This window comes from Anomaloglossus baeobatrachus (assembly GCF_048569485.1).
Source record: "Anomaloglossus baeobatrachus isolate aAnoBae1 chromosome 5 unlocalized genomic scaffold, aAnoBae1.hap1 SUPER_5_unloc_20, whole genome shotgun sequence".
Lineage (NCBI taxonomy): Eukaryota > Metazoa > Chordata > Amphibia > Anura > Aromobatidae > Anomaloglossus > Anomaloglossus baeobatrachus.
This window is the reverse complement of record NW_027441796.1, coordinates 257,565-276,536: the sequence shown is the minus strand read 5'-3', so window position 1 is coordinate 276,536 and position 18,972 is coordinate 257,565. Positions and strand designations below refer to the sequence as shown.

General features: G+C 46.5%; 1 protein-coding gene across 1 annotated transcript in view; it reads left to right on the top strand.

Moving 5' to 3' along the window:
- The window catches only part of LOC142258974 (gastrula zinc finger protein XlCGF66.1-like), a 56,236-nt gene extending 38,914 nt beyond the window's left edge, over positions 1 to 17,322 (top strand). Inside the window, exons 2-6 of the mRNA XM_075331516.1 lie at positions 5,783 to 5,894; positions 14,610 to 14,750; positions 14,880 to 15,059; positions 15,141 to 15,264; positions 15,348 to 17,322. Coding sequence (XP_075187631.1) covers positions 14,673 to 14,750; positions 14,880 to 15,059; positions 15,141 to 15,264; positions 15,348 to 15,496 — 531 coding nt within the window. The 5' untranslated portion in view covers positions 5,783 to 5,894; positions 14,610 to 14,672 and the 3' untranslated portion in view covers positions 15,497 to 17,322. The remainder of the gene's footprint in view (positions 1 to 5,782; positions 5,895 to 14,609; positions 14,751 to 14,879; positions 15,060 to 15,140; positions 15,265 to 15,347) is intronic.
- The last annotated feature ends 1,650 nt before the right edge of the window (positions 17,323 to 18,972 follow it).

Genomic DNA, 18,972 nt, shown 5'->3' with positions numbered 1-18,972 from the left:
GCAGGAGACAGAGTGCAGGAGGGATCGCGGGGACCGGTAAGTGTTATGGCAATGTTTATTAACTGTATGTGTACATTTATAATGCATTTTTATGTGTTTGTGATTGCCTCCCATTATAGCTTATTGGTTCGAGTTCGGTTCGTCGAACGTTCGACGAACCGAACTCGAACGGGACCTCCGTTCGGCGAACCGAGCTCGAGCCGAAGCGCGACCGGTTCGCTCATCTCTAGTAATTAGTCAGCAGAGTGTGTGGTGTAGGTTAAAGAGGAAGCATTACCCCTAACCTTCAGGTCTATTGCAAAGAGCCCTTCCTTAGTTTTTGTAGAATACTGTATAACATTACCTGTTGTTCACTTTTATTTGCTTTTCCCCTGCAATTGCCAGTTTTCATCGTCCTGCAAATAAACCTGTTAAGATTTCTAACATCTGTTATTGTTAGTGTGTACGGAGCGTGGGCAGAGGTTTCCCGAGTCGACCCCTAGCAGAAGACAAAGACCTTTCTGCATTTCCCTAGAGTTCCTAGCAAGATTCGGGTGGAGGCACTGCGTCATATCAAGGTGAGAACTACCGAACACCCTGCCGCAGCAGCAGATTAAGGCTGGGGCCACACGGGGATCTACTGCGATCCTCTCTCATGACACTCTGCTCGCGCTGGCAGCACAGCAAAGCCGAGTGTCATGCGTGCGTCCTGCGACTGAGGTCTGACCGTGTGAGCGGACCTCAGCTGCAGGGCTCTGCCAAACGCTGAGGAGGGGCGGGCAGGAGCTGCAGAGGGGAGGGAGGGATTTCTCTCCCTCTCTCCTCCTCTGTAGCCGGCTATTGCGATTTTTGCTCTGCACTTGTGGTACACCTGAATGGGTGCGTGAGAAAAGAGCCTCGCATTACAATCGCAGCATGCTGCGATTGTTTTCTCAGACCGATTAGGGCTGAGAAAATAATCGCTCATGTGCGCTGACACACAGGCTAAAATTGGTCCGAGTGGAATGCGATGTTTTATCGCACTCCACTCGCACCGCTTTTCTCGCCGTGTGGCTTAGGCCTAAAGGGGTGTTACATAAGAGTACCATAAAGAGAAGACGTCATGAGTGCAAATACAAAGGGTTCACTAAAGGGAGCAAACCATTAATCAGCCTTAAAAATAAAAAGGCCAGCTTGGACTTTTTCAAAAAGCATCTAAAGAAGCCGCCTCAGTTCTGGAATAGTTCTATGGACAGATGAGACTAAGATCAATCTGTACCAGAATGATGGGAAGAAGCAAGTATGGAGGAGGCTTGGAACGGCTCATGATCCAAAGCACACCACATCCACTGTAACACATGGTGGAGTCAGTGTGATGGCCGGGCATGCAGGGCTAACAATGGCCCTGGGTCACTAGTGTTTATTGATGATGTGACTGAAGACAGAAGGAGGCGGATGAATTCTGAAGTGCACAGGGCGAGTCTGAGGCTTTCTGCTCAGGTTCAACCATTTGCAGCAAAGTTGATCGGATGGCGATTCACAGAACAGATGGACAATGACCCAAATATACTGCAAAAGCAACACAGGAGGTTTTTAAGGCAAAGAAGTGGAATATTCTGCAATGGCCGAGTCAATCACCTGATGTGAACCCCCTTGAGCTGCATTGCACATGCTTAATACAAAACGTAAGGTAGAAAGAAACACAAACAAGCAACAACTGAAGTCACTACAGTAAATGCGGCAAAATATCACAAAGGAGTGACTGTCTGAGGTCTCCAGTATCTCAGCTACTTGTCCCCGATCTTCTCAGACCTCTGCTACGTGTCTGTTTGTGGATTTCTGTGCCGCACTTTATGAGCCCTTGACATAAACTTCCCCTCATCCAGCACCATGACACCCAGCACAGCAGAGTCCTGCATACACTGAGGAGCTGATCATGTGACCCCTGACTCCTCCCCTCCATGTGACATCATCACAGGTCCTGTAAGCACAGAGCAGCCATATATCTAGTGTGCGGCTCTGCAGGTGGAGGTAGGTGCAGGGTATTATATATCTAGTGTGCGGCTCTGCAGGTGGAGGTAGGTGCAGGGTATTATATATCTAGTGTGCGGCTCTGCAGGTGGAGGTAGGTGCAGGGTATTATATATCTAGTGTGCGGCTCTGCAGGTGGAGGTAGGTGCAGGGTATTATATATCTAGTGTGCGGCTCTGCAGGTGGAGGTAGGTGCAGGGTATTATATATCTAGTGTGCGGCTCTGCAGGTGGAGGTAGGTGCAGGGTATTATATATCTAGTGTGCGGCTCTGCAGGTGGAGGTAGGTGCAGGGTATTATATATCTAGTGTGCGGCTCTGCAGGTGGAGGTAGGTGCAGGGTATTATATATCTAGTGTGCGGCTCTGCAGGTGGAGGTAGGTGCAGGGTATTATATATCTAGTGTGCGGCTCTGCAGGTGGAGGTAGGTGCAGGGTATTATATATCTAGTGTGCGGCTCTGCAGGTGGAGGTAGGTGCAGGGTATTATATATCTAGTGTGCGGCTCTGCAGGTGGAGGTAGGTGCAGGGTATTATATATCTAGTGTGCGGCTCTGCAGGTGGAGGTAGGTGCAGGGTATTATATATCTAGTGTGCGGCTCTGCAGGTGGAGGTAGGTGCAGGGTATTATATATCTAGTGTGCGGCTCTGCAGGTGGAGGTAGGTGCAGGTTATTATATATCTAGTGTGCGGCTCTGCAGGTGGAGGTAGGTGCAGGGTATTATATATCTAGTGTGCGGCTCTGCAGGTGGAGGTAGGTGCAGGGTATTATATATCTAGTGTGCGGCTCTGCAGGTGGAGGTAGGTGCAGGGTATTATATATCTAGTGTGCGGCTCTGCAGGTGGAGGTAGGTGCAGGGTATTATATATCTAGTGTGCGGCTCTGCAGGTGGAGGTAGGTGCAGGGTATTATATATCTAGTGTGCGGCTCTGCAGGTGGAGGTAGGTGCAGGGTATTATATATCTAGTGTGCGGCTCTGCAGGTGGAGGTAGGTGCAGGGTATTATATATCTAGTGTGCGGCTCTGCAGGTGGAGGTAGGTGCAGGGTATTATATATCTAGTGTGCGGCTCTGCAGGTGGAGGTAGGTGCAGGGTATTATATATCTAGTGTGCGGCTCTGCAGGTGGAGGTAGGTGCAGGGTATTATATATCTAGTGTGCGGCTCTGCAGGTGGAGGTAGGTGCAGGTTATTATATATCTAGTGTGCGGCTCTGCAGGTGGAGGTAGGTGCAGGTTATTATATATCTAGTGTGCGGCTCTGCAGGTGGAGGTAGGTGCAGGGTATTATATATCTAGTGTGCGGCTCTGCAGGTGGAGGTAGGTGCAGGGTATTATATATCTAGTGTGCGGCTCTGCAGGTGGAGGTAGGTGCAGGGTATTATATATCTAGTGTGCGGCTCTGCAGGTGGAGGTAGGTGCAGGGTATTATATATCTAGTGTGCGGCTCTGCAGGTGGAGGTAGGTGCAGGGTATTATATATCTAGTGTGCGGCTCTGCAGGTGGAGGTAGGTGCAGGGTATTATATATCTAGTGTGCGGCTCTGCAGGTGGAGGTAGGTGCAGGGTATTATATATCTAGTGTGCGGCTCTGCAGGTGGAGGTAGGGGCAGGGTATTATATATCTAGTGTGCGGCTCTGCAGGTGGAGGTAGGTGCAGGGTATTATATATCTAGTGTGCGGCTCTGCAGGTGGAGGCAGGTGCAGGGTATTATATATCTAGTGTGCGGCTCTGCAGGTGGAGGTAGGTGCAGGGTATTATATATCTAGTGTGCGGCTCTGCAGGTGGAGGTAGGTGCAGGGTATTATATATCTAGTGCGCGGCTCTGCAGGTGGAGATAGGTGCAGGGTATTATATATCTAGTGTGCGGCTCTGCAGGTGGAGGCAGGTGCAGGGTATTATATATCTAGTGTGCGGCTCTGCAGGTGGAGGTAGGTGCAGGGTATTATATATCTAGTGTGCGGCTCTGCAGGTGGAGGTAGGTGCATTGTATTATATATCTAGTGTGCGGCTCTGCAGGTGGAGGTAGGTGCAGGGTATTATATATCTAGTGTGCGGCTCTGCAGGAGGAGGTAGGTGCAGGGTATTATATATCTAGTGTGCGGCTCTGCAGGTGGAGGTAGGTGCAGGGTATTATATATCTAGTGTGCGGCTCTGCAGGTGGAGGTAGGTGCAGGGTATTATATATCTAGTGTGCGGCTCTGCAGGTGGAGGTAGGTGCAGGGTATTATATATCTAGTGTGCGGCTCTGCAGGTGGAGGTAGGTGCAGGGTATTATATATCTAGTGTGCGGCTCTGCAGGTGGAGGTAGGTGCAGGGTATTATATATCTAGTGTGCGGCTCTGCAGGTGGAGGTAGGTGCAGGGTATTATATATCTAGTGTGCGGCTCTGCAGGTGGAGGTAGGTGCAGGGTATTATATATCTAGTGTGCGGCTCTGCAGGTGGAGGTGGGTGCAGGGTATTATATATCTAGTGTGCGGCTCTGCAGGTGGAGGTAGGTGCAGGGTATTATATATCTAGTGTGCGGCTCTGCAGGTGGAGGTAGGTGCAGGGTATTATATATCTAGTGTGCGGCTCTGCAGGTGGAGGTAGGTGCAAAGTATTATATATCTAGTGTGCGGCTCTGCAGGTGGAGGTAGGTGCAGGGTATTATATATCTAGTGTGCGGCTCTGCAGGTGGAGGTAGGTGCAGGGTATTATATATCTAGTGTGCGGCTCTGCAGGTGGAGGTAGGTGCAGGGTATTATATATCTAGTGTGCGGCTCTGCAGGTGGAGGTAGGTGCAGGGTATTATATATCTAGTGTGCGGCTCTGCAGGTGGAGGTAGGTGCAGGGTATTATATATCTAGTGTGCGGCTCTGCAGGGGGAGGTAGGTGCAGGGTATTATATATCTAGTGTGCGGCTCTGCAGGGGGAGGTAGGTGCAGGGTATTATATATCTAGTGTGCGGCTCTGCAGGTGGAGGTAGGTGCAGGGTATTATATATCTAGTGTGCGGCTCTGCAGGTGGAGGTAGGTGCAAAGTATTATATATCTAGTGTGGGGCTCTGCAGGTGGAGGTAGGTGCAGGGTATTATATATCTAGTGTGCGGCTCTGCAGGTGGAGGTAGGTGCAGGGTATTATATATCTAGTGTGCGGCTCTGCAGGTGGAGGTAGGTGCAGGGTATTATATATCTAGTGTGCGGCTCTGCAGGTGGAGGTAGGTGCAGGGTATTATATATCTAGTGTGCGGCTCTGCAGGTGGAGGTAGGTGCAGGGTATTATATATCTAGTGTGCGGCTCTGCAGGTGGAGGTAGGTGCAGGGTATTATATATCTAGTGTGCGGCTCTGCAGGTGGAGGTAGGTGCAGGGTATTATATATCTAGTTTGCGGCTCTGCAGGTGGAGGTAGGTGCAGGGTATTATATATCTAGTGTGCGGCTCTGCAGGTGGAGGTAGGTGCAGGGTATTATATATCTAGTGTGCGGCTCTGCAGGTGGAGGTAGGTGCAGGGTATTATATATCTAGTGTGCGGCTCTGCAGGTGGAGGTAGGTGCAGGGTATTATATATCTAGTGTGCGGCTCTGCAGGTGGAGGTAGGTGCAGGGTATTATATATCTAGTGTGCGGCTCTGCAGGTGGAGGTAGGTGCAAAGTATTATATATCTAGTGTGCGGCTCTGCAGGTGGAGGTAGGTGCAGGGTCTCTATTATTTTCTTTCCTTCCTGTTCCTGTCGTAGTCTTTATTGTTTTTTTGCTTTTATGACGAGGCTGAAGTCGGTTTCTTATTCGGGTTTTTCCTGGGGTTTTGTTTACAGGTTTTTATCAACAAAAATAAAAAATCCCAACAATAAAATCCAGTGCAGTGCGGAGCCCGGATGTGAATAACTTACAGGGAAGGGAATAAGTATTGGATCCCTCGCTGATTGTGTAAGTTTCCCACTGATAAAGACATGAACAGTTGATAATTTTAAGGGTTACTTAATTTTGTCAGTGAGTCATAGAAAATGCAAAATAAAATCCAGAAAATCACATTGTATAAATTCTATACATTTATTTGCATTTTGCAGAGAAAAATAATTATTTGATTTCTCTGGCAAACCAGACTTCATACTTTGTGGCCGTCCCCTTGTTGGCAGCGCAGCAGTCAGATGTTCTTTGCAGTTGATGATGAGGTTTGATGTCATGAGGAATTTTGCTCCACTTTTCTTTGCAGATCATCTCTAAATCAATTAAGATTTTAAGTCTGTTGCTTGGCAACTTGGAGCTTCATGTCCTCCATGGGTTTTCTATGGGATTAAGGTCTGGAGTCTGACTGGGCCACTCCATGACCGTAACCCCTTAACGACCCATGACGTACTCAGTACGTCATGGCGAAATCGCGGTCCCGGAGCACCGGGGAGTGAAATTTGTTTACTTAAACGGTAGATTCGGGAAGGAGGGGACCTCTGCCTGACCTCAGGAGGGGTGGTGCCTCCTCCCCGAACCTACAGAGGCTCTGATTGGCTGACGAATGCCGCTCAGCCAATTACAGCCACTGTAATGTTCCAGCCATTGAAAATGGCTGGAACATTGAAATCCAGCCCTGATCAGTGCTGCTGTAGCACTGGCCATTGGCTGGAGCTGGGTGATCGATGCTTCACCCGCCCCCAGCTCTGATTGGAGAGACCGGTCTTGTGACCGCTCTCTCCAATCAATGTGGATCTGCGGCCTGTGACCGTCCCTGGAAGCCGAGGAGAGCGGTAAGTTGCTGTCCCCGATCGCCCCGCCGCTGCTCCCGCTCCACCGCTGTCCCCGTCGCTGTCTCCGCTCGCCCCGCCGCTGCTCCCGCTCCACCGCTGTCCCCACCGCTGTCTCCGATCGCCCCGGCGCCATGCTCCCGCTCCGCCGCTGTCCCCGCTGCAGTCTCCGATCGCCCCGGCGCCATGCTCCCGCTCCACCGCTGTCCCCGCCGCTGTCTCCGATCGCCCCGGCGCCATGCTCCCGCTCCACCGCTGTCCCCGCCGCTGTCTCCGATCGCCCCGGCGCCATGCTCCCGCTCCACCGCTGTCCCCGCCGCTGTCTCCGATCGCCCCGGCGCCATGCTCCCGCTCCACCGCTGTCCCCGCCGCTGCTCCCGCTCCACCGCTGTCCCCGACGCTGCTCCCGCTCCACCGCTGTCCCCGCCGCCGCTCCCGATCCACCGCTGTCCCCGGCGCCATGCTCCCGCTCCACCGCTGTCCTCGCCGCCGCTCCCGATCCACCGCTGTCCCCGCCGCTGTCTCCGATCGCCCTGCCGCCGCTCCCGATCCACCGCTGTCCCCGACGCCATGCTCCCGCTCCACCGCTGTCCCCGCCGCCGCTCCCGATCCACCGCTGTCCCCGCCGCCATGCTCGCCACTGTCCCCGCCGCCGTCGCACCCACCTTTTTCAGCCGCTGCTGCCCCCGAATCGGCCCCCACTGTTCCCGATCGGCGGCCGCCGCCGCCTCCTTCATCGGCTGCCCCTTCTCCATCGCCACACCTCCTATCCCTCCATGTGCTGCAAGCCACCCTCCTCCCACGTGGGGGGAGGGTGGCTTGCAGCACATGTGGGGGGAGGGTGGCTGGCTTGCAGCACATGTGGGGGGAGGGTGGCTGGCTTGCAGCACATGTGGGGGAGGGTGGCTGGCTTGCAGCACATGTGGGGGGGGGGGGTGGCTGGCTTGCAGCACATGTGGGGGAGGGTGGCTGGCTTGCAGCACATGTGGGGGGGGGGTGGCTGGCTTGCAGCACATGTGCTGCAAGCCACCCTCCCCCCACATGTGCTGCAAGCCACCCTCCCCCCACATGTGCTGCAAGCCACCCTTCCCCCACATGTGCTGCAAGCCACCCTTCCCCCACATGTGCTGCAAGCCACCCTTCCCCCACATGTGCTGCAAGCCACCCTCCCCCTACATGTGCTGCAAGCCACCCTCCCCCCGGGGCCCCCCCTCCTCCATGTGCCATCTCTCTCTCCCATCAGACTCTGCCCCACTCCCCGATCTGCTGCCTGCTCTCTCCCATTTTCTATCTACTGCCCCCTCTCACCCTCCTCGATCTGTTGCCTCCTTCATCTGTTGCCTCTTCTGTCTGCTGTGATCCTGCTGCCTAGATCCATCCTGTAAGGTAGGTATCCCCATCTCACCTCCCCCCCCCCCATCCTCTGCCGCTCCTCCATCCGCTGCGCCATTTCCCATCCATCCGCTGCGCCATTTCCCATCATCCATCCTCTGCGCCCTTTCCCATCCTCTGCCGCTCCTCCACCCGCTGCGCCCTTTCCCATCTTCCATCCGCTGCGCCCTTTCTCATCTGCCGCCCCGCCCTCTCGCATCGCATTATCCAGCGCAGTTGCTCGCTTCCAGACTGCAGTGGATGATGCGATGCGAGACTCGTGCATTGCTCTCACGTTTGGCACTGGTCTTAGTAGCAGGCGCTCATTTTTTTTTTTTTTTTTTTACTGATGTCTGTATTTTTTATTTCGCCAAACTAATTTTTTTTGTATGGGCGGGGTCTAGTTTCCAAAATGGGATCACATGTGGGGGAGCTCCATTGTTTAGGCACCTCAGGGGGTCTCCAAATGAAACATGGCGTCTGCTAATAATTCCAATCAATTTTACTGTGAAATGGCGCTCCTTCTCTTCTGAGCCCCGCCGTACGCCCAAACAATTGATTTCCACCACATATGAGGTATCGTCGTACTCAGGAGAAATTGCACAATACATTTTATAGTGCATTTTTTCCTGATACCCTTGTGGAAAAAAAAGCTACCTGTTTGAAAAAACAATTTTGTGGTAAAAAAAAGAATAAAATATTTTCACGGCTGAACATTACAAACGTTTGTGAAGCCTCCAGGGGTTCAAAGTGCTCACTAAACAGCTAGATAAATTCCATGAGGGGTCTAGTTTCCAAAATGGGGTCAATTGTGGGGGAGCTCCATTGTTTAGGCACTTCAGGGGGGTCTCCAAACGCAACATGGCGTCCGCTTATAATTCCAACCAATTTTGCTGTGAAATGGCGCTCCTTGCCTTCCGAGTCCTGCCGTGCGCCCAAACATTTGATTTCCACCACATATGGGGTATCTGCGTACTCAGGAGAAAATGCACAATACATTTTATGGTGCATTTTTTCCTGATACCCTTGTGATAAAAAAAGCTACCTGGTTGAAGCAACAGTTTTGTGGTAAAAAAAAATTTTTTTCTTTTCACGGCTCAACGTTATAAACTTCTGTGAAGCCCCCAGGGGTTCAAAGTGCACATCAAACATCTAGAAAAAATATTTGAGGGCTCTAGTTTCCAAAATGGGGTCACTTATGGGGGAGCTCCATTGTTTAGGCACCTCGGGGAGTCTTCAAACCCGACATAGCGTCCGCTAATGAGTGCAGCTAATTTTGCACTCAAAAATTCAAATGACGCTCCTTGCCTTCCGAGTCCTGCTGTGTGCCCAAACATTTGATTACCACCACATATGGGGTATCTGCGTACTCAGGAGAAAATGCACGATACATTTTATGATGCATTTTTCCTGATACCCTTGTGAAAATACTAATTTTTATGGCTAAAGTAACATTTTTGTGTTAAAAAAGTAAAATTTTCATTTTTTCGTCTACATTGCTTTGGTTGCTGTGAAGCTCCTAAAGGGTTAATAAACTTCTTGGATGTGGTTTTGAGCAGAGTGAGGGGTGCAGATTTTAGAATTGGGTCACTTTTGGGTATTTTCTGTCGCCTAGGTTTCTCAAATCACTCCAAATGTGATGTGGTACCTAAAAAAATTTTTGTAAATTTTGTTGGAAAAATGAGAAATTGGTGATGAACTTTGAACCCTTCTAACTTCCTAACGGAAATTTTTTTTTTTTCAAAAATTACGCTGGTGTAAAGTAGACATGTGGGAAATGTTATTTAGTAACTTTTTTGTGTGACATATCTCTCAGATTTATGGGCATAAAATTTAAAATTTTGAAAATTGCAAAATTTTCAAAATTTTCGCCAAATTTCCGAAATTTTCACAAATAAACGCAAAACATATCGGCCTAAATTTACAACTGACATGAAGTACAATATGTCACGAAAAAACAATCTCAGAATCGCCAGGATCCGTTGAACTGTTCCAGAGTTATAACCTGTCAAAGTGACACTGGTCAAAATTGCAAAAAATGGCCGGGTCTTTAAGGTGAAAACAGGCTGGGGGCTGAAGGGGTTAATGTGCTTCTATTTATGCTTGGATTTTCCATTCAAAAACAAAATCACCTAAGGTTTGAATCTGAGGCACGATGTTATGTTTCATTATTAGAATTTGTTTATGCTGTTATACATTTTTATGTATTTTTATATTTGTATATACATACAATTTTTTAATTGTTGATTTTTTTTAATCAACATATGTTGATTGTATGTTTTACTTTTTATTTTTTTCCCTTTGTTTGTATTGATAAATAAAGCAAATTTAAGAGGCATAAAATGTAACTTTTAATCTAGTTATATTAAAAGTTTTTATCCAAGCTAGTAACCCAAAACTCACTGGACTGCTGGTACAACCAGCTTAAAGTGTAATGTCCAGGGAGCCTATGACATATAACAAAATAATCAAAAAAACAAAACATACATAAAGAAAATATTGAGCATGATAATCTCACTCAAGGAAGAGATAATGGTCCCAATAATGAGTGCCAAAAATTTTTTCAAAATTAACTCAATATAAAAAACCATATAGCGTGAAGTGGTCCTCAAAGGAGGAATCCACCAATATTAAGGCTTATTTACAGAATGAGTTGTAAACGATCTCACCCATTCATCACAGCTTGGGGTAAACGAATCTTCCTCTATGGGTCCTCACAGCATCCAGCTGGCCCTATAATATACCTGAGGAAAACTAATAGTATCTGTTGCCCCCATGACTCAGTGTGCTATGTGAGCTTGGGCTTAGGACCTCTGACCTCCTATGTGTTTCCAGAGTCCCCTGATGATTCTAGAAAGATGAAACGCGTCGGGACGAGGGCCAGGAACATTGTAGGGGCACTAAGAGAGGGTTAGATGTGGTCTGCCCTTGTGAGGGCGGAAGTCATTGGGGCAACAGATACTATTAGTTTCCCTCAGGGATATTATAGGGCCAGCTGGATGCTGTGAGGACCCATAGAGGAAGATTCGTTTACCCCAAGCTGCGATGAATGGGTGAGATCGTTTACAACTCATTCTGTAAATAAGCCTTAATATTGGTGGATTCCTCCTTTGAGGACCACTTCACGCTATATGGTTTTTTATATTGAGTTAATTTTGATAATTTTTTTGGCACTCATTATTGGGACCACTGTCTCTTCCTTGAGTGAGATTATCATGCTCAATATTTTCTTTATGTATGTTTTGTTTTTGTTGATTATTTTGTTATATGTCATAGGCTCCCTGGACATTACACTTTAAGCTGGTTGTACCAGCAGTCCAGTGAGTTTTGGGTTACTAGCTTGGTTAAAAACTTTTAATATAACTAGATTAAAAGTTACATTTTATGCCTCTTAAATTTGCTTTATTTATCTATTTCTAAGTGGTATCCCTCTTTGGAAGATTGCTGTGATCCTTTGTTTGTATAACATGTGTATTGTGTGTTTCTACTGATTAAGTCCACTCCATGCCTGATTGGCTGGAGTGGACTTATTATATAACTTAGGGTAAATTTTCCCATTGGGGTTGACAAAGAACACAGACCATGTTTGAAACGTGTTGCTGTTTCCATGTCTTTCTGGCCCCATTTCATTATATCTTGGTGTATGTCCATGTCCATTTTTTTCTGTATTTTAAATGAATAAAGAATTGCTAAGTTTTTTAAAGACAATTCGGAAGCTGGATCTCTTCTTCTCAGGCCCCAAAGAAAATGGACACCCTCAAAAGAAAGCAGAACCCCCCCAGACCAGACCCCAAACAATTACAATTGGCACATACCGATGGTGGATGGGCTCTTACACACAGATCTGCGTCACTGTTAGATCCCTCACCGTTACAGCTGCATTGCACCGCACAGCTGTGTATACAGTGACAGAAGGCAGAGGCAGTAATAAACCATCTCTGCCTTATGTAGAGATGGACGGATTTATTCTCCGTTGCTACATGTTTGCGTATAGATGCACTGCTATGTAATGACATTGTAGAACATCACTGCAAAGTAGGAGTCAGATGATGTAAGCTCCAGGGAGGACTGGTAGGCCCAGGAGGTGAATCCACCGGACCGTGCACCCCACCGGAGGCCTAGGTACACGGTAGCCGGAGCACTAGCGTGGCCGGGACGGGGACAGCGTCCCACAGGGGAGGGGTGGAACAAAGTCACTGGGGTCACGGAGTTCCTTAGGACAATACGGAATACTGGTACAGGTGCCGGGTAGTAATGGCAAGCAGTAGTACAGGTAACGGAACAAGGCCAAGGGGACCTGGGCACCTAGCTTTCAAGACTAAGCTTCAAGACACGTTGATCAGGCCCCGCCCACATGGAAAGGCCAGTCTTGTATACCCAGCACAGCCCTATGTCATATCCTGCTTCAGGTGTGCTGGGCCTATAAGACCAGGAGAGTGGGCGCGGCCCGGTCCTAAACAGAAACATGTGGCTAAGACTCAGTGTCAGGCTATTTGCGCACGTTGCATACAGTTCACTGCAGAAATTTCTGCAGCGATCTGAAGAGCACATGTGCGCTTTAAATCGCTGCAGAAATGTCCATTGTGAAGCCGATTCCATGCGCTCTGCCTGCAGCTCCTGCCATAGACAGAGCAGGAGCTTCCGGCAAAGCACACGGAAGAAGTGACATGTCACTTCTTAGAACGCAGCGCTTCGGCAATAGCCGAAGCGCTGCGCTCTAAAACGCCACGTGCATATGGCCCGTGCACATGGCCCCTGCACAATCTCCGTAGACTGTGCAGGGGACGCAGGACGCATGCAGTTACGCTGCGCTACAAAGCGCAGCGTAACTGCATGTATTTGCGCAACGTGCGCACATAGCCTCAGACTCATAAGACCAGGAGCAGGATACAGGAGAGCACGAGCGGGAGCGGCAGCCATGACCGGTGGACACGTGGACTGGATCAGTGGTTAAGGAGCGGTGCCGGGTTGGTGTGACCGGATCAGTGGGTAAGGAGTGGTGCTGGGACACCGGGAGCGTGACAGATGACCCGGATGTTTAAAGTCTACGAGCTCCGAAACCAGTTAAGACTATCTAAACTTTTTTATTTACATAATTTTTCTAGTTTAAAAGGGAAATATAATGTGGGCACATTTTTCAATTGTGTTAATTTTCACTATTTTGCTGCCTTCATACAAGAAATGGGAGGTAAATTGTGTGTGTCACCCAGTGCACAGATCTGTACACCATCTGTGAGCTCTGTGACCCTCGTATAAGAGGGACCCCACTACGGCCACACTTGTCTCCGTGATCTGATTTCCATACAAGCGCTCTCACTGTGCCGTATCACTAGTCTTGAGATGGGGAAAATGATTTGCAGGACCCCGATGCAGAGGCCAGGTCAGTAGTCCACGGGGGCTGAACAGGAGCCATGTGAGCATTTTCTTTTCTTCTTAAAATAAATAACAGAAAGAAATCGCACAGGCCGCATATGAATCAACGCCGGGCCCCTCTGCGTCCGTTAGAAACAAGAATACATCAAATCCTAATTCCATTGCCCTGTTCTTAACTGAAAAACTCAGAAATGTTTAGTTTTTGCTCTTTCGTATTTTCCTTCTCTTATTCCGGGAGCAATTGTCCTTTTATTTTTCAATCCACATTGCTGTATGAAATTTTTTTTTTGAAGATGACTCATAGTTTTTCATTTTACCATAAAATGTACTGGAAATTAAGTAAAAATTCAAAGTACGGTGAAATGGTGAAAAAAAAAAATAATTCCACCATTGTTTTTACTACATTCATTGTGTGCTGAAAGTGAGCGGTCAGCGTGATTCTCCAGGTCAGTGTGATTACAGCAATATCAGATTTTATTATTTAGCGGTGACTAGAGATGAGTGGACCCGTGGACGTTCGGCTTCTCCTGATCCAGCTGAGCTTTTGTAAAGATCGGTTCTGGACTTAGACTTAACCTGAACTTTATTTGAAGTCATTAATTGGGCAGGTCATGTCTCCACCCACATGCAGCCATAATCACATCACTTCCGGCGGATAGTGGATTTTTTCTATTTATTTTTTTGTTTGTGCACACTACATCCAATCACGTTGTTGTTACTCCCAGTGTGAGCCGATCAAACGCTGCAAGCGGCTCATACTGGGCTGAGCACCGAGCGTACCCAAGCACCGCGATCCTCGCGAGAGTGGTTTATATACGTAAAGCATCCGAACTCCGAACATGACTATTGTTTTCTGGGGTTCTGATTTTGTATCGCAACTTCAGGTTCGCTCATCTCCAGTGGTGAATAAAAATCACTTTTGTAAACTTGTAACTTGTTTTTTTTCTTGATGAGCCGACATTTTCATTGATACCATTCTGGATGCAATATGGGTAACTGATCACCTTTCATTGTATTTATATTGCTATAAAAATAATGTGCTACTTTTATCGGTTGGTTTCATTACTTACATAGCACGTTTCATATTGAAATTTTTTTTTCTACCCAAATGATATCTTACCTCCATTAATTTTACATATGGGTTCATCTCCTTCCCATTCAGGTCCTTATAATATCGGATCCTCTCAGTGATTTTATTCTGTTTTAAGAAAATTTTCTATCAAGGATGGATATGGACAGGGACAAGATGGCGGAGAGGATATTACACCTCACCCTAGAGATCCTCTTCCGGCTTACTGGAGAGGTGAGAGATTCTGATGACGTCACATTACATCATTCTTATCTATGGGAATAACAGATGGACAGAACTGGAGAGGTGAGGACTCTGGAAATGTCTGGAGTGAGATTTATTACTGTGTCTCTCCATAACCAGGATTACACAGTAGTGAAGAAGACCTCTAGTGAGCGCTGTCAGGCCCCTGTGTCTGAGGGATGGGGAAGACCCCTGAGCCCAATCACGGGGCCTCCACCTCACCCCCCGATACATGAGGACATCAATGGCCAGAAGATCCTAGAACTCACCTACAAGATGATTGAGCTGCTGACTGGAGAGGTGACACTGCTGGGAATGCTGGGACATTATACAGTAACGCTATGAAGGGATCGGGGGTGACGGTATCATTGTATGTGTCAGGTTCCTATAAGGTGTCAGGATGTCACCGTCTATTTCTACATGGAGGAGTGGGAGTATTTAGAAGGACACAAAGATCTGTACAAGGACGTCATGATGGAGGTTCCCCAGCCCCTCACATCACCAGGTAATAGACAGGACTAAATACACACGGCCTATAATTATCTGTATGTAAGGAATGAATTCAGTCCGTGTATGTGTCTCCTCCAGTTCTATCCAGTAAGAGGACAACACCAGAGAGATGTCCCCGTCCTCTTCTCCCACAGGACTGTAAACAAGAAGATCCCGATGTTCCTCAGGATGTGTTTCCTCCAGCTCTATCCAGTAAAAGATATCTATTCATGTACTTTCTGCACTAATTTTGTGTTTACATTTTTAGACTTTTTGCTCTGGTTTTTCAGCTGTATTTTCTTTGCTTCTGCTTCTTCTGCCGTTTGTTTCCAGTGCCATCTCTATGTCATTATGAAGGCAACTCAAAGATCTGCAGAGGGTTCATGAATACCCTGTTTCCCTGAAGATATAATCTACCCCCAAAATAAGCCATAGCACGATTTTATGGGATTTGTGGAGAATACTTGAAATATAAGCCCTACTCCAAAAATAAGGCCTAGTTACAGTCAGGGCCAGTATTGGGAGGAGTCAAATTCACAATTTCTCAGGAACCCAACTCTCTTAGGGTCCCCATCAGTTGTATTCTAAGGTTGATTGTTTAAAGACCTTTGATGATTGCAAAGTAATTTGACATGATGGAACCAAAGGCCTCTTAATTACAGAAGTCTAAATGAACTGAACAGACAACAGGCTGGCATACAGGACTGGCATTAAGGGAAAGGAAGTGGAAACTGAGTAGTTTCACAGGGCCCCCATTCTCCTTTTATTTGTATGCCAATCATAGGACTGCTTAAGGACATGTTTGACAATGTCTTTCATCACATGCTGTAGAGGAGAAAGTATCATTTGCTCCCATTCTGTATATGCTGGCTGGACTATTTCATTAATGCCAGTTATAGGTTACCTATACTGATCTGGTGAGATTTTGTGATCCAGACTTACAGGTGGTTGTTGTGCATTATTGCTGTGAACTGTTGTGGTGTCAACTCTTGTTGTCTTTTTGTTGCTACCTTCCTCCTCTTGCTTTTGTCCTTAGTCTGTCACTGTTTATTTCTATGAGTTTGCAATTTGTCCCATCTGTCTTAATCTGTGTTTCCATCATACTCCTGTCCCTTTCTTCCCAAGGGGATCACAGAATAAATCTGATCAGGAAGACAGTAATGCACGGGACTCCGGCATCTCCATCTTCAGGGGTAATCCAGAGGTTAGGAATACCTTAGGGTCCCCTAGTGTGAGGGACAGTATAGGAGCCCCCTGTCCCTCATTATCCTGCAATCACATTGTGACAATCCATCAGATTATTTACTGTAACACATTCCAGAGAACTGGTGCTAGGAATGGGAGATCCGAAGTAACGAAGATGTAATTCTTAGATGTCAAAATTAGATAGCAGATTCAGAATACATTTTTTTCCTAATTTAATTTCTTATATTATGGTTTAAAAAAAATAAATGTATTTTCAAGATATCATTATAAAATAATAACATTGTGTTTATTTTTAGCAGATGACTCTATTGGGCGTTCGGATATAAATCTGATATCTTCAGAATTTAAAACAGATGATCAAAGTATAACACATGATACATATGAAGAGCATGCTGTTGTCCCAGATATACCTCCAGTCCTTTCTCGGAAAGCTTTAACAACTGATCTTTTCAAACCAGTCCAAAATTCCGATTTTTCACAGAATTGTAAGCAAAATGAAAGTTACAGAAGGGATGTGGAACATGAAACAGCTCCCACAAGGGAGAAGCCATTTTCATGTTCAGAGTGTGGGAAATGTTTTATTCGGAAATCTGAATTTGTTGAGCATCAAAGATCTCACACAGGGGAGAAGCCATATTCATGTTCAGAGTGTGGGAAATGTTTTATTCGGAAATCAAATCTTGTTTGGCATCAAAGATTTCACACAAGGGAAAAGCCATTTTCATATTCAGAGTGTGAAAAAACCATATACAATAGGACCAATTGAGTTCAATATACGAAAAACAAAAAACCTCAATTTCAATTAATATTAAACTTTTATTGATATATTTTAAAATTTAGACACCCATTAATAGTGAACACACAAAGGGCGTAGATGATGAAGGGGAGGAGCTAAATATATGGGGTCCCTATAGCACCCTATGGGACCTTGCTCCTACCTACCAACGGAGGGTATGACGCCGTAACTGTTTTGGGCGCCCCCGTTCCACGTCGGCTCACCCTCTAGTTGCCCTAGATAGTTAGTGAATTAAAATAATAATTACACTACGGATGGCCATACAATAGTACTAGAATGTATTAAGTACAAAGTGCTCATGTAATCACACTGTCTGATAGATAACAGCTTCCTATCAGGAAAACCAAGAAAAAAGAAAAAAAAAACAAAAAAAAAAAAAAAAAAAACAAAACACAAATATTAAGGCCCAGTATAGGCAGGCTTCTGCAGAAAAATTAGTCCATGGTACATGATCCAGTACAAATTAGTACATAGTACATAATACACAATCTACATTAACATAAGGGAGGAGCACATTAACATAATGGAAAATTCAGTTCCATCTGTCAGTTTTTCCTCCCATGTCCCAGTGTGATATAGTATGGCAATCACACATGGATAAACTTTTACACAATCATAATTGCACAGATCTGCACTGCATAAACCAATGCTGATACATGTAATGCAATGCCTGAGGGCAATCATGCAGATGATTCTTATAGAGCAGAAAATAGGGGTATAGATAACCCCACAGGGAAGAAAAAAATGGTTACTTCCCTTTTAGCAGCATGCTCTGTATCGCCTCTACGCGTTTCCCCTTTCCATGATATAAGGATCTTCAGGAGGCTGGAGGATTGCAGTTATCAGATGTGAATGTAGGAGTAATCCATGGCTGTGTGCACAGATCACAGGATGTCAGGGTTTAAATCCAGCGTCAGCCAAGGTCACATGGACCATGCGGCCAATCACAATCATAGGCTACTGTGTCTTTTATGTTTTACTGCGCATGTCATGACAATCCTGGACACTAGAGGTCCTCGGAGCATGACTGCGCATGTGTGCACACTTTGCAGTAAAAGGGTTGAAGGAAATAATGAACGTGCCTGCGTGCACATGAGGGGGCGGCATCAAAACAACAAACTGCAATGGCACCACCCACTAATGCCCCCATCGTCATAGAGACGCTTGGGAACACTGCAGCAATATGCATGCCTGTGAATATAAGTGGAAGTGCTTAGGACAAACTTGAATCACACAAAACGTCCCTGAATGTGTCAGGTGATATTTAACACTGACATTTTTGCCATACACATTGAGTGTGCCTGTATGTAATGCCAATGCACACATGCCTAAATAGCAACCATATAAATGTCCCCATGATGTAAGGACATAACTAAGTGCCCCCATATATTGGTTTCAGCACATGTGCTATCAGGCTACATAATTTATATGTCATAGTGGGCAGCAGTATAATTGTTGTTTATAAGTAAATGCCTTTTTCAAAGATTAACCCCCGACTGACCAAACAACTTTTTTTTTTTTTTTTTTTTTTTGCCGCTATTAATGGTCAGAAAAACGTGAAACACAGAGAGACACAGTATAATTACCTTGAAACAACAACCTAAAAATAAAGGTATTTTTTATCCGTAAATCCCAAATCACAGGGCAATGACGGAGGGGTTTCCAATCCAGATAGATAGTATGAGTTATTAAATTACTATTCCATGACAAGCGGAACAAAAA